Source organism: Megalops cyprinoides, chromosome 25, assembly GCF_013368585.1.
Source record: "Megalops cyprinoides isolate fMegCyp1 chromosome 25, fMegCyp1.pri, whole genome shotgun sequence".
Taxonomy (NCBI): Eukaryota; Metazoa; Chordata; class Actinopteri; order Elopiformes; family Megalopidae; genus Megalops; species Megalops cyprinoides.
Window position 1 is genome coordinate 14,424,571 of NC_050607.1, and position 20,977 is coordinate 14,445,547.

Below are 20,977 nucleotides of genomic sequence, written 5' to 3' on the forward strand. Positions count from 1 at the left end.
CTTGATGCCGGCGTAGAGCCCTGTGAGATCGAGATGTGAATCACGCTGAAACGATCACACAGAGTCAACGCTCCCCGATTTGTGCAAGTGCACTGCTCACAGAGGACAATCAGCTGTTCTCTGAAACGCCATCTGTGCTTAACAGTGCAATCACCATTTAAAATGTCTTAGCTCTTGGAAAATAAACAGGATGAGCCAAAAGGAAATAGTTCAGTTGCATAAACATACCAAACAACCATGATAAAAATGATTTATGAATGCCTGGCACTGATCATCCCACCAAAACATTTCTCAGGGTTTTATTTTCAAACGGAGCTACTACAGACTGGTTTCCAAGTGTGTGTAATGCTAGGAGACACTGAGGCTGAGAGGCAGCATGTACCCTGCGCTTTGCTCTGGCAGCTGAGCACTGGCTGTGTTCACGGATGAGGTTTGGAGAGGCGCGGTGTGCTCTCACCGATCATGAAGCCCATGAGCTTGTAGGGCAGGAAGCAGGAGGAGATGAAGGCCACCCACAGAGCGATGTACAGCTTTTGAGTGATCTCTGGCTGCACCCACATGAAGAGGCTGCCACACACACACACACACACACAGTTATCTCCACATGAACAGACTGAAATACACCCTCATCTTCCTTCAGAGATGCAGGATCCTGAAGTCTGTCCAGGCTCTGAACAACATAACATCTAAAAGAACGATTTCACTTACTTCTTTATTTTCTCCAACACATCCGCCATCTTACCAAAAAGGTTCTGTGAGAGAGAACATGGGATCATTAACTTATACACTGTGAAATGAAATATTATGTCAGTGTTATGTTTCCTGAAGTAAGAGTATGCTTTTCCACACCTGTGCTTTCTGTGCAACGTCCAGGACGAGCTGGAATTTCTCTGACACTGTCAGGTCTTCTTTTGGTGGTTCCTATGCAGCACAAAAAATAAAAATACACCCATTAATAAAATCCAAGCACTGCTACTTCAGTACTGAAGAGCAGCACAGTGCAGGTCACTTCCTGTCCGGAGAGGCAGGCACAGGAAGTCACATGACACAGGACAGCTCCTACCTCAGGTTCTGAGACTTCAGGCACAATACTCCACTGGATCCTCCAACCCCTGTGGAGAGAGCAGTCACACGACACACGGTAAAAAAAAAAATGAATGTGACACCAACATCTCTTTCTATTTTAAGACACACGCCTACACAGACATGGCACAGATGAATAACCCACTCGACCCTCTGGCCCCTCCCCTTTGTGACCGGTGATCAATAACCCTCGCTGTCATTGGCCTCTGTCCTCTGGTTACCCCTTCGACCCGGTCATCGCCATGGTCGCAGTCAAGGTCACGTGACCTCCTATGCTCGCCTCTTGTTAGAAGGTTTGCAATTGCATCCCCACAGTGGTAAACATTGCAGTCACTGAAGTGAGGGCTGTTTCCATAGCAGTCTAACGCCACCCCACCGGGCTCAGGGTGTGTCTGGCTGAGAGAGTTACCTTGCGATGAGGTAATTTAGAGACAACCTCAGGATGGCCAGGAACAGGAAGAGGGGGATGGCCCAGCCATGCCATGCAGCATTCATGTAGATCTGTGAGAGGAGGAGATCACCATCTGCTATATGCTTATTCACCACACTACTGTTCATCTCACAGTTGTATTGACCACTACAACAATCATAACTACATCTACTACTGCAATAACTACAACTACTACTATTACCACAACCACAGCTACAACTACAACATCTACAACTGCAATGGAAAGTACACCTACAACTACTTATACTGCAACTACTATGACTACACCGGCTACTGCAACAATTACAACAACAAATATTAATACAAATATTATAACAACTATAACTACTGTAACAACTGCAACTACATCCAGTATTGTAACAAGTACTAATATTACCACAACTACAGCTATAACTACAACCACAGCAGCTGCAACCAGAACTACAACTACAACTACAACTACTCACACTGTACCTACTACACCTACATTTGAGTACAGCTACTACAGCTACAACTACTACTGTTACAAATAGTTTTGACTATTACTACTGTTACTACTATGCTAACTGCTTCCACAATGACTATTACTGTGACTGCTCCTCCCACTACTACTACTGCAGATTGTAAGACAGCAGCAGAGTGTCGCGGGGCCTGTTCCCGCTGGTGGTGGGAGCCCAGCCGGAGGCGTGAGACTCACGATGAAGGCGATCGCGGACGTGTACACAGAGTGCCAGCTCGATAAGGCAGACAGGTTCCTCAGGAAGTTCGTCACGGGTTTGGCACCTCGCTCTGAAAGGGACAGAACCGCGGGGGGTCACGTGCGGAGGCTCGAACGAACCCCTCCGAAAGAGCAAGCTCCTCCCGCTGGCTAACTGCTGCACCCCTCCTCCCACCCCCACTCCCCCCCCACCCAACCCCAACTGACACTGCACTTTGCCGTTTGCCTTTGAATCCGACAGTCCGCTTACTCACACATGACTCTTTACCCTCACGGGTGAAATGCTAACAGCACGCGAGAGGCCGGAATTAGTAAAAGGTTTGGGAAACCAGCAAAGCGTGAGGATTACACAGCCCTCCAGGTTCAGTGATCTCATGTAACGGGAGCCCTGGGACATCATCTTAAAGAGAAACTACCACTGAATTGTACTGTACTGGTAATGATGTGTTCATCGAATTTCAGTGTTAGGTGAAAGTACACAGTGACAAACAATATCAGTGCAGTACTTACTGAGTCGCCTCATGTTTTCTGTTAACCTGAAAAAAAAAAAAAAAAAAATCAAAAGGTTATTCGTGTCATTCACTGATCCTCTGCACTAAAGGGGTGCCACAGAAAGCTGATAAACTGGCAGCCGTGAGACCCTGAGGCCCACTGAGAGCAGTTTGAGTCACTACATGCTTAGGCAGCCAGAACCAGCAGGGAAACAAAGTCCCCTCTTCATCTCTCTCTAAGATACAAATCAACCCGCCATCATCAGGTTAAAGAATTCCTCCTCTCCTCCGTTTCCAAAGTGTGAACGCCTTTTCCAGGTCATTTACCCATAATTCTGCTGGGCTGGGGCTCCCTGCATCAGGCACCGGGGCGACATGGCAACCTCTACAGAATTGAGGTCATTTTCCACGCAGTCGGGCCTGCCCGACACCCAGCCGCAGTACGCCCAAAACACCACCAAGGGGCAGACATGTAACTGGAAAGCCTGTTTAACGCCCCCCTCGGCGTACCTGCGGGACAGCGTTGCATTGTGTGCGACGTAATTGACCGTCAGTCACAACACAAAAGGGCCAATCAGACAGAGCGTGTCCTAGACACCGCTGTGAGCTCATCTGACCGCTTGGTCCTCGAGCGATAACGTTTTAAGACCATCCTGGTGTGGCTCAAGCTATTTTTATGACCCGCAGCAATATATCCAGTTTACAGCCAGGCGCAAACCCCATTAAAGATTGAGCATTTTTATGGTCCTGTTTCAACATGGGCTCCCGGTGTAAGAGCTCCTCTACATGATCACATTTATGGCTGAAGCATTAAATTCGTATCTTACCACAGGAAGGGGAAAGAAGGGACATGATAGGGCTGTAAAATGCTGCAGAGTGTAAGTAAACAGAAAGCCCATCGTCTCTGTTGTGGGACAGAAAATGCAGGGGTGTGAGACTGTATTGCGGCCAACAGCGCTCAGTGGGTGCTGACAGACATAGATGTGTGCACAGCCGACGCATATACCTCGCCTGGGCACGGCGCTACGGCTAACGGTTCGGCTCTACCTCACTTCAACGCACCCACTCGGCTGCCATCATTCTTACCTTCACATTACACACCTTTCCGCTGTAATTTTTTTGTCATTGTCACTCCAGCAGTGGTGTCATTTCTGCCAGACTCATACATTTTTCTAACTTGTAAACCACACAGACACAGTGAGAATTTATGTGGGCTCAGCAAGGAGATTTTTCATACAGCATCTCATTTCCCCTTCAAATTAGATTCAGGGGCAACTGTTAAGGAGTTACACTTGTAGCAAGCATCCTTCAGAATGTGTGTGATACATTCTGATGGAAGAAATTGAGCAAGCATGACATAATGACTGAATTCACTTCCTACTTAAGAGTTATTTATGCATGCATTTACACTTCAAACATATATGTGGACTGTATATTGTGCTGTGGTAGGACAATTGAAGACAGCAGGAAAAAAAACACTGTCCCAGATTTCACCTTTTAGCGCTTAGTGGCTCCTCTGCCTCCACCGTGTTCTCCTCTGGCTGAAAGCGGAAGTCCTCGATGTAGACGCCGAACCTGTCGTACAGCCATTTCTGCACCCGCGAGAACCATGTCTCCTGCTGTTTCTCTGCCGTGAACACAGACAGCAGGGTAACGTCGTTAGCGCGCCACGATAGCGGCCTTCATTAGGAGCCAGTTTCAGTCTATCTGCAATACACTTTGTGCTTAGCTGTGGGTTATGAGTTAAGCAGGGCGAGGCTGCTGTTGGATATTTCTGCACTGGCCCACAGCCTGGGAGGCTTTCAGGACCCGGGACAGCAGCAGCCTCACGGACGGGCACCTGCACAGCTGAGGCAAACCACTAAACAACCCAGGTGCTTCTCGTTGCCCTTGTCAGACCTCCTGTAATGGCTCTGACGAGGGCATTTTTTGGGGAGAGACTTGCCTGCTGTGGCCTCTCTCTCCGCAAGCACACGCAGGAAGTTAATCGCCTCTGTATGCCTGCTTTGATTTTGGTTTAATCTCACCCCAGAAAAGCGTACATTAAACAACCATTTCCTTTTACCTTCCAGTACAGTGTTCCTGTGCAATCACCAGCTAGCATTGCGAGCAGCCCTAACCACACCAAGAGTTACTTCTCTAACGCAAAAATTGTGAGGTTGATAGATTCCTGGAACAAATTAAAAACGTTTCTCAGAGGAACTGCAAAAAAAACGTCCAGGCAGCTTAAATTCAAAACTCCAAGATGTGAGCAAAGAGCACTGCGGTCAGATTAAATCTGAGGCAAAGACTCAGGCTTGCATGTAAGATGTCACCCGATAACCCAATTTACTGACACTGCAGCGCCGGGGTGGCCTGCAGGCTTGCAATAAGTGAAGCTAAACTCTCGGCTTGATCCTGTTTCAGTGCCATTTGCATGATTAGACTCAGACATTCTTAGTGCCCACCTGCAGTTTCTTTCACTTTAACTCGATTGCATCTACTGCAGTAGCTTTCCATGTGTTCGCCACATGAAAAAATTTTAATTACAACAGAGACTGGCTTATATTAAATAATTCTGATAATGAGATTGGTGATTGGTGATTGGTCTTAATACAAACCAATCACCAATTTTTTGTAACAATTACAGTTTTCATAGGAAATGCATAAAGGTTAAAGAAGGTCATTCTCAGGTAACCAGGATGCAAGAGGACCATTCCTCTGTATCTTACCGCACTCTCTGTGCCCGCATTCTGAGCAGAGGTTTGTTTCATTCCTGGATGGTCCAGAGCGGGGTAGCACTGTCCTGTGAAAAACTACTTACGTGTGGCCTGACAATTACCCTTTAACATCACTGCCTAATTGTAACTTGAATCAGAAAGCTTATTGATACATTGCCAGTACACTATGGCCAATCAAGTGCCTTCAAGTACCTTAAACACTCCAAAGAAAACAGGATTTCAAAGCGTTTCACTGTTTACCTGTCCCGTTGGCGGCGGGCGGCTGTGGTCTCGGTGGGGGCTGGGGAGGGGAGTCTTCCAGTCTGCGGGGAACAGGGGTGATACATCAGGAAATTAGTGTCATTCTTCCCAGCTTGGCTCCTTTAGGTGTGTGTGTACGTGTGTGCGTCTGACCAAAAGGACAAACGACTCCAATGACATCGACCTGGCACACACATGCCACTTCTTACAGGTTGCCGTGGAAACACAGACATTAGGCTGGCCGGCCCTTTAATGGAGTGTGGGAACTTCGTCCGCTAAGATCTGTTTATCTTCTCCACCACCCCCCCGAAGCCCTCGTAAGCGCTGCGGACCACAGCGCACGCAAACACGCACTCGGATACACGCGTGTGCGCATGCGCGAGCATGCTAACCGCCTCTCTGACACGCATGCACGCAGGCGTAAAACGCACACAGGCACGCAAACTCACTGTCATAAACGAAATCTCTCTCACACACACACACAATCCATCGGGGTCAATAGAGCACTGCTGTCCGCTATTATTAGAGACATTGACCATTCCAGTTGGCGACAATTTATGCAATGCGTGAGTCATAAGACGAATGTGCCACATCACCGATGGCAGAGAGAGAGTGTGTGGAGCTATGTGACAGTGTGTGACAGAGGCATCTCGTCACTCTGCACTCTGACACCATGTCACGTGACTTTACGGCCACCGAGTAAACCGCGCCGCTCGCTGAGAAGGTCCGGCTTTCCACCCACGAGCCAGGAAATGCTGCTATTTATAACCCCAGGCTCGCGGTGCCCCTGTCAGCGACACCCCGGCCTGGACCATCCTGCCACCGCCAGGGGTCAGGTGGGTGCAAGCACAGCCAGGGACTGGCACAGGGGGCGGGGGGTGGGGGGTGAAATATGGACCAAACTCCTTACAGGGGTCAGCAGGGAGGGGTGCGGCTCTCACCTGGTTTTGAGCACCTCATTCATCTTCTGCTCCAGGTCCAGCCTCCTCCCCCGCTCCTTCTCCAGCTCCTGCTTCAGCGTCTCCACGTTGGTCTCCTCTCGCAGCTTCCTCAGCTCCTCCTCTGGAGAGGAAACGCCACAGGAAGGCCAGGGTGAGACCCGTGCTACACACGCCATATCCCTGCCGAGACTATTTTTAGAAATAACCAATCCCCGGCTCCAAAAGGTGTGGTCTGCGATGATTCTTTGTTTGTTGAGTAGTTTAAGAAAACAGCATTGTTGCAGAAATATTATGTTCAGGGTGTACTGTTTTCCCTCTGCATACGTTTAGCAATGAATGCTAACATGTTCCACGCTACATGAAAACTGTCATTTTTCGGTGGCTTTTTCCAATTTCTTAATTTCTTCATTTTTTGTCTAATTCTCTCATTTAAAATTAATCTTTCATCTAATTCATTATGGCACCTTATGCATTTGGGCTGAATATCTGTAAAAGAGATTCTTTACACATTAATTAATATCAGTGAATAATTATCAATTATTATTAATTAATAATTAGCGTGTAATAATTATCACAGAGACTGGATCATGACTTCAGCATGGAGAGAGGTATTAGGAAAGACAATGGAACCTACATGTACAATACCAAAACTTTAGAAAATTAAAACCCAAATTAGAAATTAAAAAATTAAAACCCAAAATGCAACATTAAAACCCCATATCCTATGTGCAGCTCAGAGTGAAAACAGAAGCTCTCAGAGAATTATGTTAGCACTGAATAGTTTTGTTTGTTAATCGATGGCCTGACATGGCCCCATATTCCGACACCGCTCTACTGAGGAAACACTCCAAGACCATTTTGCCCCTGCGATGGCTTCCCTCCCATTGGTCTTTTTCATCAGCTGATTCCCGGGCAGCCAATGATACTGTACGCCTGCGACTGTTCTTTCTTACCTTTTGTTTCTGGCAGACAGTGGCTGATGTTTAAGGGGGGAGAGCTGACCCCTCTAAGGGAGCCTAATAAAGACAAGCCTGGGAAAGCAGGGACCTGTGGTGTTTTGTCTGGAACCACTCAGAATGAGTGAGAGCCACAGTCACTGCACTAGACACAGCAGGAGACGTTTTGTGTAATCACTTGACAAGTTCTTGTGACTTTTTATCGCATTCTCTCAAAGCTGAAATCACAGCGAAATATGTTAGGAATAAACTGTTCCACAGGAGACTTTGATTAAGAATTTTGTTAATTTGACGTGAACACCAATGGCACTTGCTGTTTCTCGTCCTGAGTTTTGTTCACGTCCAGAGAGAATTAAAGTGTGCCAGAGTAGTTAGGAAAAAGGGACTTGCAGATCCCGAAGGAAGAATTTCTGTTATATCCAAGCAAGCTGTATGAGCAAGATGCTGTATTTAACTGTACCTGTACCTGGAGCCTAAACCCTTTGTAAGGATATTTGCTGAGCACATACAGAAACTGTAATAATATCAATATTATAAGACCCTATGACATAACAGGCTACTATCAGCCTGTTACAAGCTGACATACAGAAATTATTACACAATATGTTGTTTGTTAGGCAATACATTTCCTTCGAATCTGTTGATCTAAAGTGCCAAAAAATATTACATAATCTAACACGCTCACAAATTTTTAAAAATACAAAACACCATCAAAAAGATGGAAGAGCACACTTATGGTCATGGCCCAGGACAAGCACGAATAAAGTGTTATTTTCTGGGATCCGATGCGTCCCCTTCCCACGCTGTGTGATGTCAGAGAGGGGATATCACCACGGGAACGGCCAACAGCCCCGGGCAGCGCAGAGAGAGCGCAGTTGTCTTATTGTGGGGCTGTGGTTACGTCCTCACAGAGCTGTGAGCAGGCTGAACATTACAGCGCTGAGAGGTCACATGACACACCTCCCTGCTGACAGCACATCACTGTGACACCGAGCATCGGCAGTGTGAGCAACAGGAAAGCTGGAGAAAGAAGAGAGAGACTGACGGAGAGAGAGAGAGAGAGAGAGAGAGAGAGAGAGAGAGAGAGAGAGGCTGTGACAGAGAGAAAGGAAAAGAAAGTGGGACAGAAAGAGAGGGACAGAGAGAGAGAGATAGGGAAGGAGAAAGAGGCTGAGAAAGAACCAGAGAGAGATAGGGAAGGAGAGAGAAGAAGAGAGAGGCTGGTGTTTAGCTGTTCTTTATTTAACAATGGAAAAGGATTCCTACAGGCTTATATATATTTCCCTTCATCCTCCTTTAAAGAAAATATAATACGGAGAAAAAGTATAATACGGAGAAAATTGAGAGAGGAAAAATTAAAGTTGCTTTATACAGCCAAAGGTCATAAAGAAAACAAAACAACCAAAATAAGAAAGAGAGAGAGAGTGGGAGAGAGAGGTAGAGAGGGAGACAGAGGGAAAGTGAGAGGTAGAGAGGGAGACAGAGGGAAAGTGAGAGGTAGAGAGGAAGCAAGAGAGGGAAAGAGCGTGAAAATCCTCTGTGATGTCAAGACAACAAACAGGTCCAGATCTTATCCCCCCCCCCCCTCTGTCCCCAGTCTCACTCCATCCTCTGAGGAGACTAAGCGTACCAGACAAACGCGGCAGCGGCGGGCAACAGTGCTCCACCTGTGATTAACAGCTCAGGGTCCGCGTGGCTCGTGTCAGCATAACGCCATCCCAGCGTTCAGAGGCCACTCTGGTCCAGAACATCGGGCTGGAGATGGGGGGGGGTGAGGAGGGGGGGAGCGGTCACTGCAGTCACACATTCTGTCATCCTCTCACCTCCCCTCCGCCGCTGAGGTGACCCCGCTGCGAGTCCGCCAGGCAGGTTAAAGCGAGAACGCTGACTTTTAGCGCCTCGGCGTCGAGGGGCCGGCTCTGCATTTTAGCACTTTGGCAGTGAGAGAGACCGAGGCTGTGCTTCAGCAGAGCGACCGTGACGGGGGGGGTGGGGGGGGGGGGGGGCGAAGGTACAAGCAGACAAACCACACAAGGCAAGACCAAGGCCAGCGCAAAAACCCCAGCCAGAACATGTCAATGTTTCTTTTTGCCTGTAATTCAACACCGTGGCACTGTCTAAAATTACCAAGGACGAAGCCTGCCAGCGCTGTTCAGATCCCTGTGCGGGCGGCACCTCTGCATGTCAGCTGTGTTTAAAGGCGTGTGCAAAATGACGGCAGACGACTTCCTCGCCATCAATTCGAACCCGGGGCCACCCCTGCTCAAATGGACCAGCTTCCAGAGCCTACATTCTGACCTAGGAGACCGTCACCTTGGGGTCCAAGTGCAGAATTTCTGCTCTCGCAAAGCGACAAGCGCAACCATCCCGTCAGCAGCAAGGGAAGCGGTTAAGGAAGCGGAGGGTTGCGGGTTCAAATCCGTGGAGGGGCATTGCTGTTGCACCAGGAGCAAGGTCCTTCACTGGCATTGCTTCATCAAAGCCGGCTGCATGAAGGGCACCGGCAGTGTGTGGAAATGTAATCTGTGCGGTGGATAAGGATGTCTGCCCAGTGAATCTGGGCAATGATAAGGCTGCTGTGCTAGAGGGGAAGGGGGGGCCTTTTCAGTCTTAGGAACATTACTGAACAGATCCTGCGCTAGGCCTCACCGCCCCCCGTAATCCGTGCCAAAGAATGCGAGTAAACCCATTACCTACAGAGCTGAACGGAGCAGTCTGACTATCACAGAGCCAAACGAACCGCTGGGGCTGATCTGATTTTAAACAGAGCTGAAGCATGCAACACATCCCCCCCCACCCCCTTACCCCACTCCCCCCGCAGTCCTAAATGCGCCAATCCCCCGTGTCCCACCCCCCTCCCCGCTTGTGTAACGGGTATTGACTGGAGAGCTGGAACACGCACGCCGCGGCCGCGCGCTGTCAGACCGTATCGCATCAGCGGGGGTAATACGGGGAGGCCTGCGCGTGTCGCGGCCTGGTGTCCGTGTGACTGGGCTAGCCTTGCACCGCCCCGCGCAAAGAGAGAGCAGCCTGGTGTGCTCTCTCATTGGCCCTCATGCCAAGAGATGGGGGAGGTGGGCAGGGTAACCCCTGAGGAATGTTTTGCATCAGAGTTACTCAATCCCAGAATCCCCGCTGTTTCTGAAGAAAAAGGCTAGCCCGTGTCTGCCGTTCGTATACATGCCACGGCATACAGCATTACCCGTACGTTAGAAGCAAAACATTTTTTAATGCAAATAAACGTTAACATTTTATCTTAGGAAAGACGTGTCCTTGGGATTGAACATTACCTGGGAAAAGTCTGAGAGTGGTTATCGGCCTGGGAGCAGCGAACGGCGCAAAACATACCGGTGACAGAAAAGAGGCTCCAACTCAGCACAGTGGTCAACACTCGATAACAGAAACGAGAGAAGCATGTTTTTTTAACAACGATTTCTGCAGGTGTGAAAATCACTTGCAAAACACCATGTCCTAAACTCATCTATTTATACCCACAAGGCCACAGTGCATTCAGAGCAAAGTATCCAGAATGCATTTCCATAACACAAGGTTAGTCTGCCTAGCAGCAATTGCTGAGATACAGAGATACACTCCATGAAATTCTCAGTCATAACTAATTTTAATCATCATCTCTGTCAATGCGACCACATCCCTCCTTTTCTCAGACTGACAAATCGCACAGGCTCCAAAGCTAATCGCACATCGCGGGCACCAGCTGTCCTGCTTATTGACTGTCTGCCGTTATTGCTGTTTATGGCTGTGTACCGCTTGCTGTCGTTGCTGTTTTAGCTTCCTGTTGATGGCTACCTGCTGTTATTGCTGCCCGCCCGCGCTGCCCTGGTCTTCTGTGCGAATGAGAACACATTCTCAGCTGACTTACCCAGTCACGTTAAGATTAAATTTAGCAGAAAAAACACCCTGTAACAGTGAGAGATGTTTCTCAGCTTTCCGCATTCGGTCCCACTCGCAGCCTGATCACCTCGCTCGCCTTGTTCAGGCAGCTGAAAGGACGGCCTGTGATTAGGATGCCAGCAGCAGGAACTCACTGAGGTTCAGGTTGTTCTTGAAGCTCTTGATCCTGTCCGCCGCCCGGAGGTACAGGTGCGCCAGGTCCAGGCTGGCGCTGTCCTTCCTCGCCACGGCCATCCTGGACCCCGCCCGCGCCCTGAGAGACCGGGGTCTCGCGGTCCCGCGGGGGTCGGCCCGCATGCGCCTGACCCCCGACCGCTACTCGGACCTCGTCTACCCCGTCACGCGCCCCGCACGGCTCCCGCTCCGAGCGGTCGCATCCGGCGCTGTGGGCGCACTGCGGTGTGGAACTGCCCTGCGGTCAGGTCAGAGCCGCGGTCCTCTCCGGCAGTCCCCGCAGGACCTCTCTAAAGCATGAATGGAGACCGGACTCACTCTAAAGCATGAATGGAGACCGGACCGGCTGGTGTAGAGGAAGCAAATCCTGCTCTCCTTAAGAAGGGAGAGGAAAAGTACAGCACGGCCCGGATCCAAACACGGGCAAACAAAGCCTCCATTCACAGCAGAGGTTCTGAGAGGGGCCTGTCGAGGAAGTCATTGTTACTGTAACGCACAATCTCCGTTTGCTCATGCGCTCACACCACGCGGAATTTAACAGCAGTACTGCACGTTCAAAGGTGTGCGTTTCAGTTGTCTTTCATCCACTTAAAGAGTAAATGATGTTGTTGCTGTAACTGCGAGGACTTCTTCAGGATGCGTCTCTGATCACAGACTGAACACATCACCCATTCAGGTGCAACTGCAGGTGATTTCTACTCTGCTGGCAAAGTATCATTGCGTTTAATTTGCCACCTAAATCATGTTACCTCTGCTAGTCCCAGTCTTTCTGTGCCATGCTGTGGAGTGCTCTGTGACCTTTCCTTCCATATACTCAACAGACTTTGATTGACAGATAGAAATAACCAAGGATAAGAATAGACAGAGTGGCCATCCAAGTCAGTAGATCTGCGCTGCGTCTGTGCTGGACTGATCCAGAAAAAGCCAATGTTTCTGTAAGACCCGCAGATCAGCAGAACAGAGAAAAAGACACAGCGGACTAATAGCTCCTTCTGTCAGCCTGATGACAGTAACCCCTGACACAACGGCGATGCGTTACCGCACTGTAAATATTCACAGGGACGAACCCCCCGACACTCCCGCCAGAATCCGAGACGGGCAGACACTTTCACGCTGACGCCACCGTGACCCCTGGCACCTAAGTAGATGAAGTCACCATCACCGAGGAGACAGCCTGATTCTCCCCGCCTCCTGGGTCAGCGGGTTAGGTAGAGGGAGAGGTATGACATCAGGACGAGCCAATCAGGGAACCAGACTAAGTGACTACCATGAGATGCAGAGTGCAGTGTGGATGCAGGGTACCCTGGACCTGACGGGCAAAAATTCAGAATCTGGATATCGTAGTACCTGAATAGCAGGCTCATCTTGATTGCAAGATGTTCAAAGGCTCCCCTAAAATTATCCCACACCGAGAAACAAGCTCTGTGACCATAAACATTTCTTAATCCTTACAATCAAGCTGCCAGCGATCAACGCTAATATGGAGGAAACATCACATGTATCTTCCCAGAAATCTTGTTTCACTGCTGCATTGATCTCCGCTAAACCAGATACTTGTTAACCACTTCCTGTTTTCAACCCTCGCTGGAATGTGCACACGCTCCGTGTACAGAGTCCTCTAAGCAGGGGCTTATCCACTAACCCTGGCCTTAACATGAACCCTTCACAAACAGACCTTTCAAAGCATAGCCTCAGGTTTCAAAGCTTAGGACACTTTTTCTGTTTAAATCACATGTTCAGTACCACTTCAGTAAGCTTTAAAAGAGAAGCACCAATATTTTTTTCCTGTCAACTCAAAACACCTCAGGAAATCCTGCTAGATCAACTGGAGCTTGTTTTAAGAAAACCCATTTTGTACCCAAGGAAACATATGAGGCAGGGTCTGTCTCATCTCCTCATTGACCAATCAGGGTCATGATCTGGACAGGAAGTGACCTCAGGTGCTGTTCCAGGTGTGAATCGGTTACTGGCTGAATGGTAACACTGAAACATACAGGACTGCAGCACTCCAGGGCTGGACATGCACCTCCCTATGATCAGGCATTTCAAAACCACTGATTCCACAAAGGCAGACTTAAAAAACAGAAAAACTATTTCTCAACGTACCACTGAACTTAGCCTTTCAAGAAGTTCCAGAGATTACATTTCTGTTGCTCTACACCGGTTTCTAAGCTTGTCTTTCTGGCAGTGCAGGTCCAGGGCCCTGTTATTTAGTGATCCATGCACCAGTTAAAGCCTCTGTTTTGGCCCTCTGAGAAAACATAAGCTATGACTTTGAATCCCTGCCAGCACCCCTGCCAGCTGCTGTGTGGGAGTCCAACAACAAGAGTCACTTAGTGATAAAAGCAAATTCACTACCTGTGTGCTGCTAGCAGTGTGGGCCAGGATTACAGTGCTCTCATGGTGCTTCTAAAGGAACAGGCCAAGCATACAGCACTATACTGGTGTTATGACCAGAATGGGCCACAACTACTGCTGTACTGGTGCTTCTACCACAACAGGCCAAGGCTATAGTGCTGTACTGGTGCTTCTAACTGGCGCTTCTAATGTTGTTGGCTCCTCATACGGCTTTTAGCTTGTGTTGTACTCTACCTTACTTGTTAGTCACTTTGGATAGTGTCTGCCAAATGAATAAATGTAAATGTCTAACGGAATGGACCAAATCTACATTATTATATTGATCTTCTCACAGAGGGCTAAAGCTACAGTGCTATGCTGGTGTTTGTCACAGAGGGCTAAAGCTACAGAGCAATGCTGGTGTTTGTCACAGAGGGCTAAAGCTACAGCGCTATGCTGGTGTTTGTCACAGAGGGCTAAAGCTACAGCGCTGTGCTGGTGTTTCATACACAGAGGGCTAAAGCTACAGAGCTGTGCTGGTGTTTCATACACAGAGGGCTAAAGCTACAGCGCTATGCTGGTGTTTCATACACAGAGGGCTAAAGCTACAGCGCTATGCTGGTGTTTCATACACAGAGGGCTAAAGCTACAGCGCTATGCTGGTGTTTCTCACAGAGGGCCAAAGCTACAGCGCTGTGCTGGTGTTTCTCACAGAGGGCTAAAGCTACAGCGCTGTGCTGGTGTTTCTCACAGAGGGCGAAAGCTACAGCGCTGTGCTGGTGTTTCTCACAGAGGGCGAAAGCTACAGCGCTATGCTGGTGTTTGTCACAGAGGGCTAAAGCTACAGCGCTGTGCTGGTGTTTCATACACAGAGGGCTAAAGCTACAGCGCTATGCTGGTGTTTCATACACAGAGGGCTAAAGCTACAGCGCTATGCTGGTGTTTCTCACAGAGGGCCAAAGCTACAGCGCTGTGCTGGTGTTTCTCACAGAGGGCTAAAGCTACAGCGCTGTGCTGGTGTTTCTCACAGAGGGCGAAAGCTACAGCGCTATGCTGGTGTTTCTCACAGAGGGCGAAAGCTACAGCGCTATGCTGGTGTTTCTCACAGAGCCAAATCCACAGCTGCGCCGCACAGCACCCAGCCAGCTCGCAGGGAGCGTCCCACATAGTTATGTAAGCAAACAATCTGCATAGCAGCCCTCAGAAAGCAGCAGCTCCTATCACAGACACGGTTAGCCGAGCCTGCCTGAGCCGCCGGGGCAGACACCGGGCGACGGCGGACACGTCCTCGTCACCCCGCTAAGCGGCAGGAACGTCCCCGAGTGTTACACGCCATTTATCAATGCGAATGGGGGAAGTGATTCCCGGAACGCAACACAACTTAACACGCTGTGGAATAATGTTATTACTCTGTGCCTGTGGGCTAGTGCAACTATAACCCACCAACGGCATGAGATCAATACTCGCCTACTGCTGCGCTTCCCACATTGTCCCCCCCCCCACAGAGAGAGCCGCTATTCTCACAGTACCGCTACTAATTTCATGTTGCTGAAATTACATCTGACAGGCTTAGACAAAGACTAGACTGGAGTGACAGAAATAGAAGCTGCTAGTTTTAAGTGGGGTTTGAATATTCCCAATCCGCACCGCGGTCCGGAAGTGAGGGTGTGACAAATGTGTCTGAGGCTTTGCATGCGCTGCCGTGTCCCGCCACCCCACTCCCCCCCCCCCCCCCCCAACCACCTCTCTCCTCTCCTCCTTTTCCTCCGTTCTCCCCTTCCTCGCGCGCACTCTAACTGAGCCGGGCAGGCTGTCTGTGACCCATTTTGCGTCTCCAGACTTGCTATTCTCAGACAGCGGCGCAAACAGAGGCCCGAGGAGCTCTCCTGGCTGCCCTAACGCCTCACCAGGGCTACTGTACTCCTCTCATCCGGAGTCTCCAGGTCTTCGCGACCGGGCCTGGCATTCTGTCAGCGACCGGCCCCGGGAACGAGGCCACGCCCCCAGTGGAGGTCACACGGTGGCACAGCGTGGAAGGGAACGCCAAAACCGGCACTGAACCCCCGCCCCCCCCCCCGCTCAAGGACACTGCTGCTCTTTTAACAGAGGTGCTTACATAATTCAAAGCTACGCCTCGTCTTCTCTCACGCGCTCCCCTTTTCTAAAATAGGCCAGGCTGCTGTATTAGGCAGCGGTGTGAAGCCGAGGTTAATGAACTCAGACTGGCAGCAGAAGGGTACGGGTTTTGAATCCCCGGTTGGGCTATTCCCAATACTACTGCTACAGCCTGGAGCGATGTAGTCAAGCTGAATCACTTACACTACTATCCAGCTGCATGAATGAAGACAGGTGTGTAAAATCTGAACTACGCACATCTCTATGAATAGGGACATAAGCAAACCCCATGAAAAAAGTGACAACAATGAAGCAGTAATCCTCTTCCGCATCAGAGTCTCCAGGAAGGAAATCCGCCTCTGCCAGGAAGGCTCCGAGCGGCAGAGCGGCATGCTGGGGATTCTCACAGCATTCGGCCAGGGAGGCGTCCCGCGTCGGCTCGGCCTCTCAGGACAAGCCGAGCGGGCAGGGGAGTGTCACCCGCGCCCCACAGAGCCAGCAGCCATACATCAGCGGGTCACATTCCCCTGTGACACCTGCATCTGTTGCCCTCTACACCAGCCCTTAATAACATTTCAGCTTCAACTGTGCTGGAAATAATACAGAAAGATGCAAATGCTGCACCTAGTGAATGCACCGCCATGGCAGACACATGTTTCCCACACTGGCAAGGCTGCGTCTGAAAGCCTGCAGTCCGGCAGGTTCCGCAGGTCTGGTGGAGCCAGAGGCTGGTGGAGCCTATCACCAAACCCCTTGCGCAAACAACCCAGGGGTGAATTTGCAGCAGATCATACTAAGTGCTGCGGCTTTACGTCTGGAAAGGCCACGCCCATACCGAGTGTATGATGTCACGCTGTCGCTGGGAGACTGCAGTCTACCCTTGCCTCTCTTAAGAAGCGGGAATCCATTCTGATAAGGGATTAGCAAGGTAATGATGCTGCCTCCCTGGCCCTTAGCCTCACCGCGCGGGGACTCACCTCCCACCTGACCTCATTACCGACGGACTTGCTAAGCTAACGATATGCTAATGCCGGCAGGTTGCCCTCGTCCTCACCTCAGACTGGGGTGAACCACGAGCCAGGACAGCGTGAGCACACAGCAGGCCCTCAACCTGAGAGCGCCGCGCACAGCTCACCGGCCTGATCCACGTGACTAAACCTCCGTAACACGGAATCGCAACCGTGCATGCACCGTAACCCGATCTCAGACACACCCCCCCTCTGGGGAAAGGCCGTTTGTGATCAGAGCCAGCAGGCGGAATCTCTTCTGGGGAATTCTAGAAGGGTTAAGACGGAATCACCTTGGCACAGCACCAGAGACAGTTGCACGGCATTATAAACGCGGGGTGTTTACCGTGCGGCTCCTGTAGTGTTGGCTCAGTGCCACCCGCTCACAGGACACTCCCACCAAGAGCACCTCCTGGCACTAAACACCACTCCTACACTTAACCAATCAGGAGCCTGATATAGCCCGGCCTGGTTGTTTCTAACTATAGAGCTGTGGCAGATGCTGACCATAGCAGGGTCCGCGGTGTGACTGCGACCGCTGAGCTGTGAAGAAGGCCGCGGTATGCCTTCAGGGCCAGGACACTTTAACGTCTGCTGATAGAAGGTCAAGCAGCCAGAGCAGAGGGGCGAGGACCAGCAATCAAAGCGACCTCACACCATTCATCTCTGTTTGTCTCAATACCCTTACAATGAACTGATACAAGTTAGCATATGTAAACATACAGCCCCATAAGCTAAAACTAAAAATGACATTACCGGCATTTAGCAGACACTCTTACCCAAAATGACTTACATCGGTTACAGTTTGTTTTACAGTGTTATCCATTTATACAGCAGGATATTTACTGAGGCAACTGTGGGTGAAGTATCTTGCCCAATGGTACAGTAGCAGTGCCTCAGCAGGGAATTGAACTGGCGACCTTTTTGGTTACGAGTCCTGCTCCTTAACCACTATGCTACACTATCGCCCCCTTATTCTGCAAGCTTTAAAATATCAGTTATTGTCTCTTAAAGATATGAAGAATTAAATTGTAGAAAATCTTGTACATGTATTACCTGTGAAACATCCAGGTAAAAAATCTTTTAGATGTAGACCATATCTGATACATTGTCATACAGGTTTGACAATCTACCCTGCATTGCCATGCTAGTTTTTCTCCTGCTATCAGTGCTATAAACTAGGCAGCCATGCCATTCATCGATAGCTGCCTCTGAGCTGGGCTGATAATGGTTTTGTAATGGAACATTTTTTTTTAGCATTGCTGTTATTCGTTAGCGGGCCCAGAGTCCCTGCCTGACCCGCCCTGCGCTGTGTGGCCACTCACACGCCTCTCGGAAGAGAGCAAATATAGAACAGGCCCTCTCTATGCACTCATACGGAATAATCGCCTGATTGGACCACTCCGTTCCATGGTTAGCTACTTTCCTATGAACCTTTCAGAGGCCGAGTGTGATCTTATTACGGGCTGTTGTGTGCTGCTGTGGGGTTTCAGAGTTAACAAAGTCAGAGAGCAGGTGAAAGGCCCAGGGTTGCAACTGGAGTTCAGGTCAGGACCCAAATACGAACTAAGAAACATGCCTCTTCAGTTCATTCCACAATGCTGAAATATTTGAAGTACTTAGAGTTGGAATTCAAAGCACGGTGTCTGGAAGAAAGCCTCTGTTTACATATTTAATCTTTTTTGTGTCAATTATGAAAATGCACACAGAATACCAACCAGGGCTAAGCACTCACCAACAGCAGCCTGTACTATTGGGAAATGTTCAACGTTCAAGTAAAAACCCACAATCATCACATACTTTCCTCGCTTTAAAGGTGCGAGTCAGCAGGCAAACAGGTGGGGTAACGAGGCGTCTTTCACACCTGTGCTACTGGATCAGTTATGGGCATGCTCAGACAGGTCCACACCCTACAGCTCAGACAGCGAAGAACTGTCGGCATGCTTTAAACTCCTCTGCGCTGGGTGCTGGGATTCAGGAGAGCTCTCACACGGGGACAACACTTACCATGAAGAGCTGTGTCCACTCTGTAGCCAGGTCCACACCCTGTGTGCTGCTAGGTTTAGTAATATATCTGGTATTCAAACCCACAACCTTCTGGTTACAAGCCTACCTCCCATACTACCAGCCAGCTTTGAATGTGTGGAAAATTCAGCCCACGATCATCTTACTGTATCTCCTCTAGAAAAGTCTCTCCAAAGGACAAGCTGGGGAGGAGGCTTATTACAGATGCCCCTACAGGTTTGCTATGAGCACTGTTACTAGTTGGCATATTCACACTGATGGCAGAAAGTTTGGAGGGAATAATGTACACCGACAAGGGTTCCCACACTTAAAACCGCTCGGCACAATGAAAAGTGGCTTTTGAAACAAAACGGACCTCTTCGGCAATGTACTGTCCCATAGACCCTCAAGGACAGGGGACAGAGAGGCAGCCATGGATGGAGAAAGACTGGATGGGTAGGAAGTGGCCTGATCTAAGGCAAAAACACACACTGGCCAGAATAATAAGAGGAGAAGCTAACCAAGCTGTGGCGACAGACGCTCAGCACGACTAACAACGAAAGGTTCACCACAGGTGATTTCCTAAGTCCCAAAGTTATGATCAGCACTTTTGCAAAAATAGCAAGGTTGCATATAATAGGCTAATAAACGCAACCGCATCCTGAGATGGTGGCATTCGCCACGCCGCCGCGGTTTCCGAGCTCGGTGTGTCGTGCCCACGCTCCGACTACTCTGCGGGAGCCAGGCCAGCGGTGTGACAGCTTCGCTCACCGCCCTCCCGCTTACCGTCCCCAATACTCAGACTGAGTGCAGCGGGCAGAACAAAGACCGCAAAGGCTGCCCAAACTGCCAGAAAGGTTTGCACACCCAGTGAGAAATTACCCATCAAAACCCTTCCGAGTCAATGCGTTTTTCTCTCTTCGCTACCTGCGGAAGACAGATAGCAAATGCATTGCGTCATCTAAGCTTGAGTCTTCACAGTAACACTGAAAGGAAACTGTCTTTAATTCTGAGAAAAAGAAAAATACAACACCCCCCAACCCACCATAAACACACACACACTTTCATCTTCCCCTTCCCTTATCTGTGTCTTGTCACAGCTTGACAATGACATCAGGACAAAAACTGGCTTATTCATTGAACTGTATGAAATGTACGACACTAGCCAAGGTCCAAAGTGGAGTTTTTTAAGCCTTCTTGCGCTCTTGCTGGGTGAGTGGGGGAACCTTGTTCAGGTTGGGTTGCAGAGTAGGCTATGGCACAGACAGAATTCAGCTCTCCAGCATTCATCTTGTCAAATCCTGGTGACTTCCTCCAGTATTAATTAACTTGACGCAATTGGTTAACCACACAATTCTCGTCTCCTTCAAAAAAAATCACTTGAAAGAATGCGCATAGTGTGGAGGTTTGTGCGTGTGTGTGTGTGTGCGTGTGCATTAGTGTGTGCGTGTGTGTGCATGTGTGTGCGTGTGTGTGCGTGTGCATCTCAGCCTCATGACCTTCTCATTAAAAGACAGCACAGAAGGTCAAAGAGATGAGTACAGTTTGCCCACACAAGGTGATTTAATGATCCCAGTTCACTACACCTACCTGCATATACCAAACCGAATGAAACTGTAAGTGTGCCCTTCACTGCAAGAAGTATTATGTAAAGCCGAATTAAATCAGATCAACCCAGATCAAATCAGACAAACTCAGTTATGACTCAAGAGGCAAAAGAGAAAGGAAATTTGCTGGACCCATTAAGCGTCTGACCTGAAAGAGAACCCCAGAGCTCGGTGCGCTTATTTCAGCGCTACGTGACACTCACGGTCTCACGGCGAAGATCATGCCCCCCCCTCTTCCTGAT

General features: G+C 49.4%; 1 protein-coding gene across 1 annotated transcript in view; it reads right to left on the minus strand.

The window, feature by feature from the left end:
* LOC118772087 (GRAM domain-containing protein 4-like) overlaps window positions 1-20,977 on the minus strand; it is a 46,193-nt gene that overhangs the window by 9,539 nt on the left and 15,677 nt on the right. The window contains exons 4-14 of the mRNA XM_036520338.1: window positions 6,624-6,744; window positions 5,683-5,744; window positions 4,217-4,349; window positions 2,742-2,767; window positions 2,211-2,302; window positions 1,493-1,584; window positions 1,064-1,112; window positions 850-921; window positions 709-752; window positions 458-567; window positions 1-20 (exon numbers count right to left, since the gene is read on the minus strand). The exon at window positions 1-20 is cut by the window's left edge and continues 135 nt beyond it. Of these exons, the coding sequence (XP_036376231.1) occupies window positions 1-20; window positions 458-567; window positions 709-752; window positions 850-921; window positions 1,064-1,112; window positions 1,493-1,584; window positions 2,211-2,302; window positions 2,742-2,767; window positions 4,217-4,349; window positions 5,683-5,744; window positions 6,624-6,744 (821 nt within the window). The remainder of the gene's footprint in view (window positions 21-457; window positions 568-708; window positions 753-849; window positions 922-1,063; window positions 1,113-1,492; window positions 1,585-2,210; window positions 2,303-2,741; window positions 2,768-4,216; window positions 4,350-5,682; window positions 5,745-6,623; window positions 6,745-20,977) is intronic.